General features: G+C 38.5%; 2 protein-coding genes across 2 annotated transcripts in view; one reads left to right on the top strand and one right to left on the bottom strand.

Annotated features, from left to right (window-relative positions):
- Positions 1 to 292, bottom strand: part of HAO2 (hydroxyacid oxidase 2) — a 122,200-nt gene extending 121,908 nt beyond the window's left edge. The window contains exon 1 of the mRNA XM_032213447.1: positions 206 to 292. Within this exon, the coding sequence (XP_032069338.1) occupies positions 206 to 291 (86 nt within the window). The 5' untranslated portion in view covers position 292. The remainder of the gene's footprint in view (positions 1 to 205) is intronic.
- On the top strand, positions 281 to 20,604 carry WARS2 (tryptophanyl tRNA synthetase 2, mitochondrial). Its single transcript, XM_032213449.1, has 6 exons — positions 281 to 360; positions 11,261 to 11,518; positions 15,695 to 15,775; positions 16,209 to 16,294; positions 16,637 to 16,755; positions 17,176 to 20,604. The coding sequence occupies exons 1-6, from the start codon at positions 316 to 318 to the stop codon at positions 17,622 to 17,624; spliced, it is 1,038 nt and encodes a 345-aa protein (XP_032069340.1). The 5' UTR covers positions 281 to 315; the 3' UTR covers positions 17,625 to 20,604.
- The last annotated feature ends 712 nt before the right edge of the window (positions 20,605 to 21,316 follow it).

The raw sequence follows: 21,316 nt of genomic DNA, 5'->3' as shown, positions 1-21,316 counted from the left end.
GTTGAGACGGGGAAAGGACGGCCGTGAGAACCAGGGGACGAAGACTCCAATGCGGGGAGGAGGCGGCAGAGGGAAAGGGGAACGCGCAAGGATGGCTTTAAATGGAAACAAAAGTTTTCGGAAAATTCTGCTGCGGGTCGAATTTGTTATTATGATCCATTAGGTGTTGCATATTAGACCCTTTCAGGACTGTCTAAGAACTTACAGAACTCCGCGCCAGAGGCAGAAACGCGCTCGGGAAGTCGGGGCAGAGCGAAGAGGGCATTGACCACAGCGCATGCGCGGCATCATGTGATAGCTCCCCCTTTTTCCAACATGGCGGCGCCCAGTTCTGCTCTTCGGACTCTTCAGCTTGTGCAGGTAGAGCGTAGGGTCTGGGCGGGAGGAACGGGGGAGATTCGATCCTCGAACGAGGAGAATGATATCCTGAATCAGAGTTTCGTCGCCTCGCCCTGTTAACGCGGGACAGCGTGGCGCTGGGTCGTTTAATTCAGCTCCGGAGCCTTGACGGCAACCGCGCTATAGTGTTGCTTTCCCCTTCGGGTATTCAAGTTCCTCCCCGCAATACGGCTGCTGGTCATTTTCCAAGTGAAGTGGAAACCAGTGTCGGGTATCTTTAGCCTGTTGGTCTTACCTCGACAGAATTCAGTTTTTTTTTTAAATTAAAAAACCCATCTATACTTACTGGGTAACTTGGGGCCAATCTTCGTCTTTCAGACTAAGCCAGCCCGTGATATCGGTGCAAAGGAAACAGTGGGATATATAGAGCCCTAAACTCCTAGGGATTAAAATAGATTGTAAGTGTAGCTAATAAATAAAAATAAATTTAGTGTTTGGAATTTACACACATACAGATTTTAGGCTAGTCTTCTTCCCAATATGCTAGTTTCTTATGTACAGGTCTGTTAAAATAATTAGTCCCCCAGAAAAATTGATTGGCCCTAGCACTTTACAAAATCAATTCTTGTAGTTGTGATTGAATGCTGAAGCGTTTTTGCCTGTAATCTAGAGTGCATAGTATCATTTATTTAGTGTGTTTATTGTATCTTAAGTGCTGCTGTGATTTTTTTTAATGATAACTAGCTGCTATGAATACTCTACTGGCAGAAAGATTTGATATACCTTGAAATAATGATACAATCTTTCATGAGACTATAACTAATTAATAACCATGGTATCAGTAAATGGTAAAGACCACGACTTTAGAGTTAAAAGATGGAGAAATAAAACTGCAAGTCTGCAGTGAAATAAAAATATGTACTGTGCTTTTTAGAAATTTAAAATAATAAGTGTTATCAGCAAAAGTTTTAAAACTAAATAGCTGGATATTTATAATTGAACATAAATTGTATCAAGCTTGATTGGCTCTACTTGGCTGTCAGGATTTTGCTTATGGCTGCACAGAACGTCAACATTATAACTTTATGAATGGTAAGATAATATCATAAAATAATATAGAAAAATGTAAAATTAGTATATGTCTGTTATCATGATGAGTAGTGGGAGTATAAGGATACTGTGGATATCTGTAAAATGATGGGAACAGCCGGAAGTGCTTTGCGGTTTGAATTTGCTGAGCCTTATAGGGTAAATAATAATACTTTGTAATAATTAACATTATAAAGTAATAATGCACAACATCTTGGGAAGATCAGGGTTGGCCTTTTATGGTAGCAACAATAGAATAGAAACTCTAAATTTGATTTCAGATTATCTAAAGAAAATTAAATCCAGTTTATGATTTCCATTCATTAATCATCCATTTTCATCTTATTTGTTAAAATTTATAAGTGGAGCCAAAGTTTATAGGGGGTCTAAAAGCCAAAATTTTGTGACTCTTACATAACTGAGATATTAGATAGTTGTAGAACATTCCTTCTCTAAGCATGGAGAGTAGGAAAGTTATTTATGGTCAGAGACCATTATCAAGCATAGTATAATAAATGCAGTTCAATAGTCAGATTAAAAACAGGTGAAATCACAAAATAGTTATAAAGTATTACTAGAATGGTTTAAATTAAATTTATGGAAAGAAGATGAAATATGGAAGGCAAACGAAGATATATTTATTAAAATAACCAGGGAAAAAGTGAAGAACATTAAAAAAGGAAAAATAAATCATCTTAGGAAAAGCAAATTATCAAGATTGCTAAACAATTAATTGTCTTGCACCAATAGCAATTGTAAGACGTTTGTCAGTTGTTCTGGAGATATTTGCTGAGCTGACAAGTAAAAGGATCTAGTGATCCCTTATCCGATCACATATAACTATGGCTAGGAAAAGGAGTAATTCAGTATACCATGTTGTGTAAAAAGGCATCACCGCAGGATTGGTGAAACTGTTTTGTTTCCTTGAGGGAGCATCAGCAAAGATGTTATAGAAGCATAACATTTTAAAATCTTCCCTCTAAGAGGGCATAAGGCAAAATGTAGCTTTTTTTTTTATTTTCCATATTTCTGGACTGCCTATCTTATCTCTCAGAGTGACCGAGTGCTATGGTGTGTGAAAGGATATTCTTTTCCCTGTTGATTCATAATCATCTGCAGTGAACAAAGAGCCTGGGGACTGGGGGGGGGGCGGGGGGAGAACCTTCAACCAGTGGATAGTAATACAAATCCATGCACCAGTTCTATTTTAATCAGAATAAACACTCTCACTCCTTAGTGCCACATTAGTTACACATGGAGTCACTTGGAGTAATTCTTAAGAATTTGGATTTAATCCTTTCCAGAGGGGCCAAGGAGCTACAAGGTCCCAACTGAATACCAAACAAAAGTTGAATATATGCCTTAGTCAAATGAAAATTTAACAGTGATGGGATATGCTGTGCCCTTCCAGAAAAGCTGATTTTAGGGCATTTTGGATTTTATAGTTTTGGTATGTGCTATAATTGAAAAAACAATGAAAAACCATGCCCAAATATTTTTTAAAGTTTTTTTTTAGCCACCAGGCATGCAGTCTTGGTCACATTGCAAAAATTAAGACCTTAATTTTAATGTAATTATTTTAAGTCATTATTTATTTAATTTATTAAAATGTATTTTTTTAATCAGTGGAATGGCTCACCTCCAGAAGTTAGAAGCAAGTGCTCCATCACTGAAGGTTTGCACAAAGAGATTGCATGATATTGGGTCTCTTGCTCGAGCAGGAGGATTAGAAGACCTCCAAGATCACTTCCAACCCTATTATTCTATATTTTATGTTCTTAAGTGCTTCCTCAAAACAATCAGGGTCTGCAGCACTATCTTAAAGCACTATATTGTGACGAATGAAGGTAAAAATACATGTCCCAGGAAATGTTACAGGATCCAATCTGGGTTGGTCACCAGTACCAGAGGTTTCTTAGCCTTCAGACTTATGCTGGACCCCATCCTCAGGAAACCTCTCTCTAGCAGAGTGTGTTAGAGCAAATTTTTTGGCTAAATTTGCGGGATGCCAATCCAAATTACGGTACTTATTTTTATCACAAGCAGTTTTATATATACATTGAAGAAAAGGGGAACCAAAATATATCTCTTATTCTTCTTCAAGTTGGATTTTAGTTGATACATGCCTCACATGCTGCCATGAAACTTTATTGTGGAGTTGTTTTGAACCTGGCTTGATTGAATAATTTGTGCTAGAACCGTGATGGCGAACCAATGGCACGCATGTCTGATGTGGCCCACGGAACCATGTCACCAGGCACGTGCAGCGTTGCCTGTTTCTCTTCTGGGGTTTTGGCGCGCATGCGCATCTGACAGTCAGCTGGCTTTTGTGCTTGCAGCAGTGCTGGAGACCAAAAAAGCTGGTCTTCAGTTTTCTGGCATGAGCATGCGTGCTGGCAAGCTGATTGGTGCATGTGCATGCATGCCAGTAACCAGAAGACTTGCTGCCCAGTGTGCATGCCGGAAACCGGAAGTTCATTTTCTGGTGCATGTATGTCATCTGGGCAGCTCCTCTTCCTGGTCCCGGCCCAGATGAGCATGCTCACACAAAGTGCTCCCTCTTTGGCACCCAGTAGTGCGCGCACACACATGCTCACTGGACTAGAATGTTACACAATTAAGATGTGATCAAAGATAGTGTGTCCAGCTCTAAAACCTGCTTGTTCATTTCTCAAAATACACTCTGCATTGACCCAGCTAGTTAGTTTTTAACTGCCTCAGTTGTTGGCTGGAGATGAAACCAAATAGTAATGCCATGGTGACATGGAGTAAACAAAAAAAAAGACTCTTGGTCCTGGGGCAGGAGGATATGAGATTGAGACCAGAGATAATGACTCCAATGAACTCATCCCTGTATTGTCAGTACTTTTCATTTTTCCTTTCTTTGACTAATTAGTACCACTCAAATGGAGTTCAGGCTGTAGTTTCTGTTGAAGCCTTCGTTGTTGGTAATAGTTGCAGTTCAAGATGGAAACCTCTGCATTGGGATTATTGTGGAAATACAACATTTTATAATAAGGTCTCTTAGTGAGAAGACATGTTATTTAAACTTCAGTTTTTCACTTGCTAAATCATTCTTGATTTACATGTCACATTCATAATCTGTTATATGGCAGAGATTAGATTGAGACTATGATTAAAGATATTAGATAAACTTCCTAAATTTCTGGACTTTTGTTTGCTCTCAGTTTCTGGTTTATGACAATGTATTCATAGAAATATTTTTATGTTAACTAAATTTAAATCTTATATTACACAAATTACTATCTTTAATATGCATACACCTTTGCTACATTTTTAAAAAATGCATTACATTTTTAATTATGTTCAAGAAATAAAATTTATGTAACTGTGAAAGGTTTCTAAAATACTGCATGTTCTACTCTATGGGCTCTGTTAAGGAGTTCTCATTTAATGTATTACAGTATTCTTCAAACAGTGGATTAAGAACCATGAATTGCCATGCTTTTCTATGCCTAGTTAGTTTATATTTATTTATTTATGTGTAATAATGATGAATAAATTATATATTTTTGATTTTCTAAATGTTGTCTCACAAGAAAAATACTGTTTCTGGATAGATTACATTGTAATGTACAAATAATAAACTCCATTGTTATTTTTCATTCTTTGGATAATTTACTTAAGCAATTTTCCTTTTTCAGGAGTGAAAGGAAACAAAAGAAAAATGACCAGGCAAAGGGTTTTTGCCAGCCAGAAACGAGTATCAGCTACTCTCAGCTAAATAAGTGGATTTTTTCATAGTATTTAGTTAAAATTGATATTACTGCATTAATAGCCTGGTTGTTATCTTGAAGCATGATTTGGAAAATATGTGCAATTTGGCACAATTTGAAAAATATGTACCTTTATTTAAAGATAAGACAGTTCCCAACATCTTGTTTGTCCTCATGATTTGCCTTTGCTTTATTGGCTTAAGTTTATATCCAGGAAACCACTAAAACCATATGGAATTCTGTGATTCCAATTACAGTTAAGGACAAATAAGAGAGTAGTCTAAGAATGATTTTTCTGTTTCCTGGGCTGCTGCTTCTACCTCATTAATCAGTGTTCAAATGGTCTAAGAGAAACAGTTTGCTGTACTGCCAGCAGAGCAGCTTCATAGCGGCTTCTTCATCCCTTTCCCCACCCCCTGTATGCCTTCACAGTGGGGAAAACTAGAGAGGGAAACCATCAATCTTCTTTGTCACAGATGTCAGCAGTGATTCGCTCCCTTCTTCCTGTGTTGTCCCTCACTCCCATGCATTCATGCATAAGCACACACCACCTGTATTTAGAATTAGCTTTCTTCACCTGCTATGTTCCACAGGAACACATTATGGGTGCATAACATTCCAAAATGCAAGCCAATTGTGATGGAATAGAGAATTTTGATTAGTATTTTTCAAAGGAAAGGCCCCATGTACATGGCCAAAACCTGGGGGCCCAAGTGTGCAAAGGAGCCTGTCTCCTGCCTGGGTTAGTGATTATTGGTTGTGATACTTTTTTTGGCTGCTATATATTTTTAATAGTTGTTATTTTTATTAATATTCATTGACTAGAGTTTCTTGTTGAAATGGGTGGCTGTAGAGATAGACAGACACAGACAGACAGACAGAGATAGATAGACAGACAGACAGAGTGATAGACAAATAATGGATGGGATGGGATGGAGGGATGGACAGACACAGTAATGCTTACTTCTTTACTTACATATCATATAGACACCACCCATCTCCCTCATAGAACAACTCTTGAGTGGTTGGTATTCTTCATATTTTAACCACAAGGACATAAAGCATTTACATAATAATAAGAACATAATTTCAGTAAGTGTTTTTAGAATTATTTAATTAATGGAAAGGCTATTGTGATTGGGATGAGATTGACATGTCAAATAATTGAAATAATGTATGTTGGTTGGAGTCCAGGGGAACAAGAAATGAAAATAGGGTAAAAATTTGGAAAATGTAGATTAGATTTTTGTTCTTCAGCAAGTCATTAAGAATATATGTAAGTGAAAATATGTTATGGTACGTTTGTTCATTAGGACAAAGAATATAAAGTGTATATAAGATTGAAGTATGGAATATTTGAAGTGAATATGGAGATGAAAGTTGGTTGCTGAATATGGTAAAAGCAGGAAAAAAGTGTACACGAGTATAATTGACATGCTTAGGAAATGGTCAATGCTAAATAGAAACTAAGGCAAGACTGTGTAATGCCTCCTTGGGTGTTTAATTTACTTATGAATTAATGTATGGAATGCTTATAGTGATTTTAGAGTGGGTGTTGTTTGAGGATATGAATGTGCATGTATTTTGGCATGTGCCCAAATTCTCTGTTTTGGCTGAGAATCCAAATAATTTGCAATTAATTTTATATCAAGGAACATAGATCGGAAAAATATAGTAATATATCAATAGTAAAATAATTGGGTTTGATGGAGAAAATGCAGGGAATGATTGTAAATTAGGTATTTCGTATTCTTGGTATACACATAGAAAAATGAATGGAGACTTTTTTTTAGCTACACAGGTGCTGATAGAAAGATTGTGGATGATATGGTGATCTAGTGTAAAACTTTGTCAAAATAATGTGATATGGAGAGAATGCAGGAGGGCTGAATTGCAAAACAAATGCATAAAGGCAGAGTGAATAGGTCATGAGAGGAGTAGGAAAGTGATGGAGCTGAACTTGGAAAAAGAGGTGAGAAGAGGAAAGAAAAAAAGCAATGTGTCTACCAGATAAAAACATTGTGGAAGCCAGTTGATTGTAAGGATAGAAAGTTATGAATAGATACAGTGAAAGGTATTGATATAAAACTGCTGGAACAGTGATTAATCTTTTACAAATCCGTACAACCTATGTCTGTCTCTCCACTCTGTACCAAAGGCCCAAGCAACTCTGCTCAGAATCTAAATTGCATTGAGACATTTTCCCATGTAAAAATGGCTCTAGTCTGAATTTGCATTTCTTGCAGCTTATGTTTCCTTCCAAAGGGAGTTCCTCACTTTCTTTCTCTTTCTAATCCTTTACTGACTCCAAATCTTTTGAGTATACAGCTCTGATGCCTGACCTCAACATTTTAGTGAAGCACATTCCAGCTCCATGATTTCATGACACCAAGCTGAACTCCCTGCTAGGCTGCCTTCTGACTCTTGCTGGGTGGATAAACAGTGAACAATGCTTATAGAAGACCAATCAACTAGGTATGGCTTTAGTACCATGGTTTCAAGAATTCTCTTTTATTCTTCTCAGTAAACTGAAATGGTTTATGCTGCCTGAATCTTTCACTAATGAAGAATCAAAAATAAAAACACCGTACAATAATTATATACCGCTTAAGAAGAAATGTTACGAACAGCATAAGAGCAAACTTCATCATCTCATCACTTAGTTCAGGGATGTCAAACTCGTGGCCTGAGGGGCGGATGTGTCATGTACTGACCACGCCCCCCCCCCGTTTAGCAAAGGGGGGTGTTGTGATACATCACGTGTCATCGCGAGTTTGACACCGCTGACTTAGTTCATCAAAAACATTAGCCACATACATCCTTCTTGTTTTACTATCATAACAGACAATTTATTTAACTGCCGATGTCACTCCTTTTTCAGTAATTGAGAATCAGGTTAAGGTATTGGACTAGGAATGGGGAGACTTCCCATTCAAGTCTAGTCCCAGCCTTACAAGTTCCCTTGGTTACTACCTCAAAAGAGGGGGGGGGGAGTTGTTGTTTGGAAGTAATGAGATGAGGGATCATGCTGTATTCTGCCTTAAACTTTTGTTTCGAAGGCAGAATTACGAACCAAATATTATCCTGTTGTGCCCATATCCTTGAGAGTATCTTCACTGTTCTGTAATCAGTATTAATCATCTTTAAAATTTTAAATGTGCTTCTTCTTTCTTAAATTTTGTTGAAATTCTAGTTATAGTGCTTTTAGCTAAGTATTTTCCTCAGGAGGTAGTACAATACTTGGAAATATATATTCTCAGATTGTTATCGAAGTCCATTCCGGCTGGATGACTTGCAGGTGATCTCTGTATCTGCAAATCTATATAATTCAAATGAAATTGAACTCCTGAATAAACGTAAATAAAACTATGCTGTTAATCACTTGGTTTAATTTAATCTATTTCTTTAAAAAGTTTCATCATGATTGTTTTAGTGGTGTGGTTTATTAACAAATTAAGTTTAAAACAAGAGTAATTTCTTCCTCCTCTCTCTTTTTCTGAAATAGTTTTAAATACAGCCTGGAGCCTTGCTTGCAATTCTCTCCTATTAGTAAATTTCTTCCACCCAAAATTCAAAGCTGGGTAGAGACACCTTTGCTGCAGATGTCTTGGAAATGGGGAATAGCCTCTTAAAGCCATTTATGCTCATCAGAGTTGTCTGCAGTAGCCTTTGGGTGACACTTGAGATTCCAAGCTCTGAGAAGGGCTGAGGGGAGGCAGTGATTGTAATTTGGAGGAAAATGGGATTCTTATTAGAAGTCCTAGTGATACGTTCACCTCTTCCCAGCCTTAAACACTGGCACATGGAAAATATTTAAAATAAAAATATTTCCAGTTGATTTGGAGGTATATAGGATGTTTAAGTGCAATAGATCAAATTCTGACAGCCTGGATTGCTGAGAGACTGGTCAGCCTTAGAGGCTGGGAGGGGAAGGGGGGGATAAAGCAAGCTTCCTAAGATGTTGTAATTTAACTAAGCCCTACATATGTAATTGTTTTAATCTTTTCTCCCAGAACTTAGTTGTTCCCAGGCGTTTAATCATCTTGGTTTCTCTCTGAACTCTCTCCAGATTATCAATATGTTTCATTGTTGAGGTATCCATAATGGGTCTCATTATATTAGAGTTTTTAATTCTGCATGTAATATGATCTATCCTTAATCTTTTTTATGTTTTTAAAATAGATGTTTAAAAAATGTGCTATGGTGTGGCTAGCCTACATGTTTAATGAACCATTTTCCCTGCCTGCCTGTTCAGGTTTTTGTTAAAACAGAGAAGTGACCTTTTATATATATATACGTACGTACGTAACATACATACATACATACATACATACATACATACATACATACATACATATAAAAGAGGACACAAATTGAAGGTGCCCTATTCTGAGGTTGATATCAATCCACGTACACAACGCTTATCTCACCAAGCTATCCAGTCTATCTTGGAGAGGAGCCTTCCCTGCCATGGTACCTCTGAATGACTTTTATTACAACTTTTATTTATTAACATGCCTTGGATTGATTTTTTTTTTAAATGAAAAACATGGGCCTTATATTTAGCTATGGGGTCTCCAACAACACTTCACTGTGCCACATAAATTTTGAAATGGAGCTGAGTTTCAAAAGTACCCCATGATATGGCATTGGTTCAAAAAAAAAAGGAAGTAAAAACAAATTCTTCTGGATGAATGGAATCCCTGGAGTTTTTTAAAGAGCAAACCTATATCCTAAAACCTAAAAGAATGTGAGGTTTTAAAAAATTCTATCACTACTGGAAGTGGTGAGCTTGGCACCAGGATGCAGATTTTGGAAGCAAGGGCCTTTTTTAGCTTATAGTGCATTTCTAGTCTTCCCTGTGTATTTTTCAGCATTAAATAACTTTTTCAGCAGAAGTGATCATTTAATGTGAATGTGAAATTTGCTTCATCATTTAATATGGAAGGTAAAGTTAAAGCGACCACCCAGGAAGTAGCTTTACTCTTGAGAGATGGAACTGTCAGACCTTTACTGATGATTGATGATTTCAACCGATTCCTTAAATAGCCTAATACCCATGTTACAGCCCAGGTTCTTTTTCGAAGCTTGCTGAATAATCCAGTTCTGTTTAGACAATACTATTTTAGGCTTTCCATTTTGAATCCACAAGCATGCTTTTCTCTCAAATCAGTGGATGGGTAATGCATAAAAGACATCCAGGTAACCAGAGAATGAGACGGTTAGGAAAAAGAAATTGAATAACTAGAAGTTGATAGGATGATGCTACAGTAAAGAATGTTGTGACTATGTATTGTGCAATGGGAGCTTGGGATTTTGTTCCCAGTCTCATCTATTTTTCACTCCATTCTGTCACTAAAGAAAAATACAGTGCACTAGTACATACAGTAACTTCATTTTCATTTTCTCTTATAAGCTATGTGCCCATTGTTACTTTATACCGCAGTGTTATTGTCTTTCATAATACACAGAACAATAAAAGAAAAATTGCCTCTAGAATTAGGCGACTTAATGTAAAGATACTGAATAGGGAAAAATCGTAGATTTGCTCTTCCATCACCTTTCTTTCAGATCAAAATGAAAGCAGTGACTAGATAATATTTGGATTAATTATTGTATGAATTTTGTTTATTTTGCTGGAAAAGCTTAGATTGAAGCTGTTTGTGAGAGTAGCATAAAAAATACTATAGCACTAGCAATAGCACTTAGATTTATATACTGCTTCATAGTGCTTTACAGCCCTCTCTGAGTGGTTTACAGAGTTAGCATATTGTCCCCAACAATCTGGGTCCTCATTTTACCAACATCGGAAATATGGAAGGCTTGAACCCCATCAGAATCAAACTCCTGGCAGTGGGCAAAGTTAGAAGACTGCAATACTGCATTCCAACCACTGCGCCATCAGGACTCTATACAACCTTTTAGTATAAAGTGGTATTTAATGGGCAGCCATTGTGACCTTAGTTGTGCTGCTCCCCAAACTTGTTGGATTCATCTGAGCTTTATGGGAAGAAGAGCATACCTGCATGAACTATATGTGAGCTTTCCGTGATAATTTACCTATATCTAAACCTATGGTTATGGTTTTCTTACAGAACAAAGGTCTGAAAAGAATATTCTCAGGAATTCAGCCAACCGGGATTCCTCACCTGGGGAATTATTTTGGTGTCATCACAAGCTGGGTGAAGCTACAGGAAGAATGTAGTTCTGTATTATACAGCATTGTGGACCTCCACTCCCTCACCATACCAAGAGAGCCGGCTGTTTTACGTGAAAGCATCCTAGACATCACTGCTGTTCTCCTGGCCTGCGGTATAAACCCACAAAGATGCTTCCTTTTCCAGCAGTCCCAGGTCAGCCTCTTCCTCTGGAGGTTTCTGCATGGTTTTTCTAGAACATACTCTGTGTGTGTGTGTGTGTGTGTGTGTATGTGTCTTTATGCTGTTGCCCACATATCTACACCAATATTCAAAGCTTATTTTGAATAGTACAGATGGACAATGGACAGGAAAGATTATCAGCCTTTTAGAAGAGCAGCTTCTGGGCTCATTTACAAAGGATAAACATTTTGGCCAGTTACAATCTTTGGAATGAAAGAGCAAGTGGCTATGCCTCAGAATCTTCATCTTGTTTCCTCTATAGCCCTGGTGTACATTACAGACTTAAATGGGAAAGTGAGAATAGAAGAAAAAATGTATTACGAAGCTGAGTTTTTATGGTTTGAGTACTTGCACCGCAGTGTGGAGGAAGAGTTTCTGTAAGGAAGAGGAAGGAGTTCCATTCTGGTGTTAAATTGCAATGGTCCAAAGAAGGAATAGGAAGAGTCTGATGGTTGTAGCTTTAGCACAGCATCAGCATCTCTGGGAACTGGAGAGAAAATAATTGGTGCTGACAATAACAGCAGCAAAGGCAGGAGGGAGAATTTAAAATAATTTTGCATTGTTTATGAACTCTGGAGTAACATTTTTAAAGAGAAGGTTCTGCACCATTCAGGCAGAGTTCGAGGAATGAGAACCTCGAGCGTGTGAAGAGAACAGACACGCGGAGGGTGGGAAGCTTAAAAGTGAAACACATTCTTTGCTAATTTGTGATTGCTACAAGATTTGTTGAATAGGTTGCAGGGGGATTCAGTTTATATAACACATGGAGTCATAAACCACTAATTATATAATACAATAAGCCAGAACCAAATAAACTACATGATTTAATGCAATGTATGAACAGAAGCTAAGTGCAACACAGTGTGGAACATAACAAATTATACTGAAGACTGCGAGCATGCTTCTCAATTGCAATCTTGCATTTAAGTAACACAGTAATATTTTCATTTGCTTATTTTCTGCCCCTTCCCTCCCTCAAAGCAGATGATCCTTATGAACATTGATTTAATGGTAGGGTTCTGCCCTAAGTAAATAGGTACAGAATGAACATGAATGTTTTGTGCCAGTGAGATAATTTGCAAAATACCTGCATTGGGGTACCTGAATTTATTGTTCTGGCTTTAATTTGTCCTTACCAGCAGGAGGCTGACCCAAGTGGCTACAGAACCTGCTGATCTGGTGTTCCATTTATTGCCACTACAAACGCAAGGCTCCCAGTACTTTCTTTTCAGTGCCACAATTGAAATGCCCAAAGGTTTGCAATTTGGCAAGTCAAGGCAGAAGCGTGTATGAAAAATAGGCATCTTGCATGAAAAGGTTTTCCAAACTCTCTCTTTATGAAAAGCTTTTTTCATTTGGGACATGTTGAAATTTTAACGGGTCCTAATGTTTATTTAATAAGAAGAAGAAAGACAAAAAAAAGTTTGGAGAGTGGATGTGATAGTACTAGGAGGCAGCATAATAGAAGAGAAAGAACTGGAGAAAATCTCAAAAAATGAAGATTTGCAAAGAGAAGCAGAATGACTTTGGCAAAAGAAAGCAAAGATAGTTCCAGCAGTAATAAGTCTTGTCCCTAATGTGGCATTCCAACAGCTTCATCAAAACAAAACAAAAACCCAAGACCAGCTGCAATAGTTAAAAGAATTAAGATTCTCCCAAGAGAAATGGCAAACATAAAAAAAGAACTAGAATATATCAGAAGAGAACCTTTCAGAATATTTGATTTCAAATTAACACTGTTGCATAAGAGAAGAGAGAAAAGAACCAGTGGGAGGCAAAACATTTAACAAAAACATTCTAATAACAACCTGGCTAAAATATGTTTAGTAGAGTATATGTTTAAGTCAGATAGCATCTTCTTTATTTGATATTAATATTCTTTGCTCTTTCAATGGTTTTTACAAGGAATGAAATGGTTCTTTTTCTTAGAATTAATGTGCCAGATTTCTTTTTGTTTTTCAGAATTAACAGTTCTGTACTGACATAAGACAGAACCAAAAATGCTCTTGAACACAGAATGACAGATTCCGCACTCAGTTCCACAGAGCTACTGTTTGAGCTCCTGCTTTTGATTGCAGATTCAAATTGACACAAATGTGGTTCTCCAGCTGAAGAGTGTCACTTTCCAAAAACAGAGCGGAAGAATTTTGCTTTAATTTGCTGCCACAAGTTAATACTATTTTTCTGGCCATTAATAACTGTCTTTTGAATAAAGTCTGGCAATGTATTGCCAATAATCAGAGCTTTGATTTAACTGTTTCATTGTTTCTATTATCCATAGATTTTTGGTAGTTTGGATCGGAGTGATCTGGAACTGCTATTTGGCTCTGAATCTCATTGGCTGAGTTAAAAAGGGAAAAATCTGGAAAAGCTGCCAGAGGGATACATATGTGAAATCATTCAACATTAATACAACAGTTTATTTAAAAAATGTAGTTTCTTAGAAAACTATCCAAGGTAGATTAGATTAACAGTAACCCACAGAAAACAAAACTTATCAGCATATATAAGAATTTACAGTCAGAATCCAAAGATAAAGGAAAGACATTGGTCAAATAACATTGACCAGCAAAGAAAAAGGCTAGGGTTATCTCTCCTGGAAGACAAATAATCAAGAAACAGTCTCAAAACTATTGTTATGCAAAGGGTAGTTGGTTATTGTTGTTGTTGGTTGTTGTTATTATTTCAGAAAATCAACTTTTTCTGTGTTTGGACCAAACAAAATTGAAATATTATGAATAATAGAATGAAATGAATATGAGAGAGAGTATATTAAATAGAAATACACTTTACAAATCAGATCTAGGTGCTCATTGATACTTAGAGCTGTAGGGATCAGTAGGGGATGCGATTTTGGATGATCACATCTTTGGCAAATTCAGCTGTGTAAATTATAGTGGAATTTATAACACTTTATAATACTTCTACATATTTGCAGGAAAGATTACAGAAGAATAAGTATAGTGATAAGTACACTAAGTATAAGTACACAATTTCCCCTTGATTCTGGCTGTTTGGATATGAGACTAAACAGGGTGATTTCTGAGAAGAGGGGAAATACGTTGTAGCAAAGATATAAAATATTAGTTTTGTCTCTTTGTATATCTAGGTCAAGGACCAATCTAAGTACACATCAGGAAATGCTTTTAAGCTCCATGCTTGCTGTAAATGTCTCCTTATTTGGGTGGAGTAGGAGACAGCCAGAATGGTTTAGGATCCGACAGCCTAAACTGGCTTCTCATCTCCACTTTGCCCAATTACTTTTCATCGTCAGCCTTGGAGAATGGTAGGATTGGAATTCCTATCTTAGCTTTACCCTTGGGAGTTCTTTCTCCAACCTCGGAGGACAGAATCCTATGGCCTTTAGGATGGTACCTCAGAGGCCCTTGCACTCATCCTTTTGATCTTTTATTAATGGGTTGGGCATTAAAATCAAATCAAAATCTAAATGAATTACCGTATTTTTCGCACTATAAGATGCACTGGACCATAAGACGCACATTAGCTTTAGAGGAGGAAAACAAGGAAAAAAAATGTGCCTCCCACCATCCATCCAGTATTCATCTGTCTAGAGTCCTTGCAGCAAACACTAAACAGCCTGGTCAGCTTCAGAACGTTATCATAGCCCCAGCAAGTGGCTCATCAGGGTTCCGCTCCATTGTACCCACCACTGGTCAATTGAACTGAGCTGCTGCCGCCGCTGGGGAACACTGGAGCCTTCGCTGCCAAGCAGCTGATTGGCAGTTGGATCGGCCTCCTGGAATACCGCCAATCAGCTGTTCTAGGTGTGGTGATGGCCGCCGTTTACCTCCATTTGATGGCTGCGATTGGTGCGCAATTTGACGACACTGCACTAACCTCCCTACCCCATTGCAATATTCACTCTATAAGTGCGTCTTATAGTGCAAAAAATACGTTATTTTTACTAATTTTGCTGTAATATACAAGTAGGCCAAGTCAGCAAGTTGAACCTAGAATATATTTTTGGGAGCTAAAATAACCCAATACATTAAATAAACAAACAAACATACACACACACACATATACACACAAACAATCCTTGCCTTTATTTGGAAGGATATCTTCCAATTGGTGCTGAGTCTTTATTAAAAACACAATGTACTTATTTTCATATTTCATTTATTTCAGGTACCTGAACACTCTCAGCTTAGCTGGGTCTTAGGGTGTTTGATAGGCATCCCACGTCTGGAACATTTTCCCCAGTGGAAGGTAAGATTCCATTGAGAAGACAGAGGTGAGCTATCTAGGAAAGTTCTTCTCCATCACCTCAATAGCCCATTCTTCTGACTGTGCATAAACATAAAGAAGAAGTGGGAAACCTTGATGATATCGCTGAGATCACTAAATATTTGAATCCTCTATTTTTCAGATTTTTTAAATTGCACTTTTTGTAGGCTGCTCCTTAAAGAATTTGCTTAAGTGACTTTCTGATTATATATAAATAAATAAATAAATAAATAAATAAATAAATAAATAAATAAATAAATAAATAAATAAATAAGCAAGCAAGCAAGCAAGCAAGCAAGCAAGCAAGCAAGCAAGCAATTTCTAGGTTTATGGAAAAACAACCTGGCCTAATTTTGACTACTTTATTCAAATAATAAAGAGATTAATGAATGTTATATTATTTTTCTACCACTAGCTTAAAAAGGCCAGTCAGACAAGTGGAGGAACTGTTGGGCTCTTCACCTATCCTGTCCTTCAAGCGGCAGATATTCTTCTCTACAAGTAAGAATGACAGTTTCCCTATTTGCAGATGGAATGTAATATAATGTGGCAGAGAAAAGGCACAGCTGGGTTACTGAGAGCATCTAACTCCCTCCAACAAAATGGTATCAACCGTGGAACAGATACCCTGCCCTCCACCTTAAGAAGTGCTAATTGCTCTGTAGCAGATCTTATGGAGAACATACTGCTGATCGCTTGGAAGGAGAATAAAATTTCCTTCTGCTCCAGCTTCCGTAAATGACCAGCAAATCTAATTGCTCTATTTAGCACTCATTCTTCAGTTTTCTGAAGGAGTTTGAAATAAGCAGATAAGATGGCAGAGTTTCCTTTTTCATTTGAAAGGTCAACACATGTTCCTGTTGGAGAAGATCAAATCCTCCACTTGGAGCTGACTCAAGATACAGCCCGCCACTTCAATAAGAAGTATGGGGAGTTCTTTCCAGTACCCAAAGCCCTTCTAAGTGAGTAATAAGAATAGTGAAAAGCACAATGAGGCACTGGTTGAATAATATCAATATGTTTTGGATGGGAGGAGGAGGTTGGGCAACTATCAAAGAAAAGAAAATTCAACAATGAAGCTTTTTGGCAGTCGAAACAAACATATGTCATCATTCCAACTGGGAAAATATGTGTAAGGCCACAAAAGCTATATGAAAGGCTGCCTGTCAGATCTAGAGGGTAGTTTGGTACTCTGCATTGCATGTCCATCAAGTCACTCTGCATCTTTTGTGAACTTGCAGCTCACAAAATTTAAAATAAAAATTTGTGAATTTAAAAAAGATGCTGCCAGACTCTTTCTGATTTTGGGCTATACTAGACTAACATGGCTCTTTTCCTATATTATGTACAGGTTGTAATTTCCTCTTTGCTTTTGATTATAGCCTCATCCAAAAAAGTGAAGTCCCTCAGAGATCCCACATCGAAGATGTCAAAATCAGACCCTCATAAATTAGCCACGGTGTGCATCACCGATAGTCCTGAGGAGATCAAGCTGAAATTTCGCAAGGCTGTCACAGACTTTACCTCTGAAGTGACCTATGATCCCGAACACCGCCTGGGAGTCTCCAATCTTGTGGCTATTCACTCTGCTGCAACAGGACTCAGCACAGAGGAAGTGGTACAGCAGAGCATTGGCCTGGATACGGCCCATTACAAGGCAATGGTGGCTGAAGCAGTCATCGAAAAACTTGCACCCGTTAGGAATGAGTTTAAGAGATTAAAAGAAGACAAATCTTACCTGGAAGAGGTTCTGTCATCCGGAGCAGAGAGAGCCAGAGAACTTGCAGCTCCTGTATATTGGGAAGTTAAAAGATTGGTGGGGTTGAACTGAATCCAAGAAAAAGCAGCTACCATCTTTCATTACTTCAGTTTGTGCCCTACTGTATGTTACAGTCCTCTGTTTTGAGGGTCCAAAAGAAGACTGATTGACAAATCTTTCCCTCACATGTATTGATTTTTTTTAGAGCACGGCTTGGAGACTGCAGAGAGCCAAACCACATGCAATACAATGAAGACATCTAAGTACAGTTAGGGTGGAAAGCTGAATCTGCTCCAAAGGCCAGGTTTCTCACAAGATAGATGATTGCGTGTGTGTGTGTGTTTGTGTGTGTGTGTGTGTGTGTCTGTCTGTCTGTCTCACTTCCGGAAGAAACCCTTCCCATTTCTGCCACACAACAGACCCTTTGGCCACTAGTGGCTGCAGTTCATCATTCCCAGGATCATGAGTGGTGGAGACAATTGTAGCTGATCTAGGTTTGGTCTGTCCTCAAAGGCAGAAGGTGGGAAGGCATTGAGAATTAAGATCTTTTAAGAAACGTCTTCTAAAAATGCTGTGAAGCCAGCTCAGCTGAAAACTTTTCTCACTGTTGAGACTTTTAAAAAAAATGATCCCCCTTATTTTTATAAGTAACTCAAGGGACTGAACATACCTAATACACCTGCTTCCTTCCTTTCCCCCCACAACAACCCTGTGGGGTGTGTGAGGCTGAGAAAGAGTGGCCTAAATTACCCAGCCAGTTTTCATGCCTAAAGCGGGATTAGAACTCAGAGTCTCCTGCAGGAGTGGGATTCGACGGTTCGGGGGAACCAGTAGCTGTGAAGATCAGCTGCGAGAGAACCAGTTCGCTCCGACCTTCAGGTGGGCCTGGGCCCACCCACCGTCCCTGGGCTATACTCACCTATATTTCCTTGTTTTTTAGTTCGGCTGATAGGCGCGGCAGAGCTGATTCCCATTCCTCTGCTGTTTTGGTGTGCCTCAGCTGCAGTAGAAGGCAAGTCCTTTAGCAAAGCACGCACTCAGTGAACCGGTTGTCGGACTGGTTGAATCACACCACTGGTCTCCTGGTTTATAGCTTGGTGCCTTCGCTACTAGACCACAACTTGACCCTTCGTTGCTCCCAGGTCTATGACTGCAACTTTCCTGAGAGGAAAGACAAAAATATAGCAAAGCCCTGAAGGAGCTTTAGGCTGAAGACGCTCAGTGAAGTGATGGCTCTTGTCTTAGGGGAAGAAGGAAGCTCAATCTGGTTTGTGGTCTCAGGGATAAGATGGGGAGAGCGGCTAGTTCAGAGTTTGAATTTCTTTCCTCTTTTCCCTTCCCCTTTCCAGTGTGAAAGCTGCCCTAGACAACTTGGGCTTAAAGTGATAAAAATGGTACATGATTCTGAGCAACGATGTTGCTTAGAATATTCTGCCTCCCTAATGCAGGCTTTGGTTCTTGCATAAGAGAGGGTATTTTATTCTGTTACAGAGCTTATGAAGATAGGAAATGGCACTTATTTTCTAAGATATATTTTGGGAAAAGTCAGCCACACATCTCTGGATATTTGAAAAGTGAGTGCTGAGTTTATAATTTGTGTTCTTTCTCAGAGCAGAGAAGTTATTCCTTCCATTCTTTAAGAAGTGAACTGCATCTGTGCATCTTTTTTCTGGTATGTTTGCAAGTTTATTTGAAGTGCAGCATAACCTATGGAAAGCAGGACAACATTATTAAACTGTGGATGTTTGACAGGCAGAAAAGCCTCTGCTTTGTGAACTTAGTTGTTGTTGTTTTTTCATGTGGAGCCAAACTGGTTCTGAAACAGACGTCTTCAAGTTTTTGTGCCTTACGTAAGTGTGTGAGCAAAAGACTGCAGCCAGAGCCAGGGTTCCCAAACAGCTGCATAGCAACTCTAACTCTCTTATTTTGTTCCATGTTTACTAACTTCATAGAAAGCCCTACAAACTCCAGAGCCAGTTTTCCAATGTCATCCCCTTAAAGTTTAGCATTGTTAGATCATGGTCTTGAGAAAAATCCCCAAATGATGTGGGAGCAGCCATAAACCTATCCAGCCGATGCTTCATCATCAGTTCTCTATTCTTCACACCCTGGCTGCGAAACTAATTCTTCTCTAAGGTTCCCAGGATTTGTGTGTAAGCATCTATGTAGACATAAAAAACATGTGTGACACGGCCTTCCCTAGCCCATTGTGTGGAAAAAGAGGGTATGTTTGTACTACATGATAATACCTCTGGCTATTCCCTCTTTGAGGGAGGTGAACGGTTCAGAAATGTAAAATATAAATAAGTAAGTAAATACTCTACCCAGCTATAGTACTATCATGGTTGTGCCCTGTGGCCAAATGGCCAGGGCCAGCCCAAAAAGCACTGGCGCAGCCTGACAGCACCTCCTTGCATCCTGCCAAAGAGCTGATTGGTGGGTTCCTGGGAGAGTAGGAAAGTAAAGGGCAGGATGCTAGCATCTTCTTCTGAATTGCCATCTGGAAACTGTTTACACGTGGCTGCCTGCTAACCACAGACAGATTCAGCTCTCTATCCAGACTCATCAAATTGCATGTTTGAAAACAAACTCACACTCTTCAGTTAACCATTTTAGCTCTTTAGGGGGTTTAAATTCTACCTTTTACTGGCTAATTTAAACAAATGTTCACTTTTGTGTGCAGATGTCTCTGTCATCATCAGCCACCACTGGTTTGCTTTTCAGTGTCAAATTGTAAAGGCCTTCTCTGCTGCAGAGAAACACTTGCAGGGTGGGGGTGGGGAGAGAATTCAGTGCTTTTCCTGCAGTGTATGATTTTTCCCAATTCTCTTTATACTCAGTGCATTGACATGAACCCCCCACATAAGCGAATATGAATTGATACAATGGAAAGAACTGTTGGGCCCGTTATCTCGTTCTAAAGGCAGTGAAAGATGAAAACAGTAATAAAACAGTAATAAAATAGTAATAGTAATAGACTTTTGTTGCTTTTGTTGCTGAATGAACTGGAAACCGTGGTTGGTAAAATGATTAAAATGCTGGTGAATGGGAAGTAAGTTGTATTCATTCAGATTCTTTATTTCCATATACTGTAAAAGCAGATTTCTGCTAAGAATCTTACTATTGTCGAATGTTTTTGTTGCACCGTATAGCTAAACCTTTGATGATGTTGATACAGATTTGTAATAGCATGCTTCATGCAATGTGGCATCAGTCAAGTGGATGAGGGGTTTTTTAAGGAGAGGAACAATTCCGATCTCAGAAAACGCAGAATCCTAACCAAAACTCTGACAAGCCCAGACAGCACAGCGTATTTTCTTGCCCCCAGAATTGGGAAGTTAATCACTGGATGATCAATAAGACACAGCACATTTGCACAGCACAACGCTGAGTCTGTTGGTCTTGCATCCCACCATGCTGGCATGGGAGAAATATCTCTTTAAAAATAGTCAGCAAAATATTAATTCGGTACCTATATCATTTGTACACCTATGCATACATTGTATACCTGCATCATTTCTTCTATTCTCCGCTTGAAATCAGTAATGGCAGAGAGGACACAAGATCCACAATCCCCACTTTGTAAATCCAAAGTGTTTGGGAATTACACTTTGGGATTACAAAAATCCCAAAGAGTAATTCCCTTTGTTCAGAAAACAAAGGGACTTAACACTTATTCAGAAAACAGCTGGATTTTCTTGGGGTTTTTTTCCCTTCTCATCCAAGAAGCTTCTTCAGTTCTGCTGAAGAAGAACTAAGAAAAT

The sequence above is a fragment of the Thamnophis elegans genome, chromosome 3 (assembly GCF_009769535.1).
Source record: "Thamnophis elegans isolate rThaEle1 chromosome 3, rThaEle1.pri, whole genome shotgun sequence".
NCBI lineage: Eukaryota > Metazoa > Chordata > Lepidosauria > Squamata > Colubridae > Thamnophis > Thamnophis elegans.
Note: the sequence above shows the minus strand (reverse complement) of the source record. Positions and strands in the feature narration are given on the sequence as shown.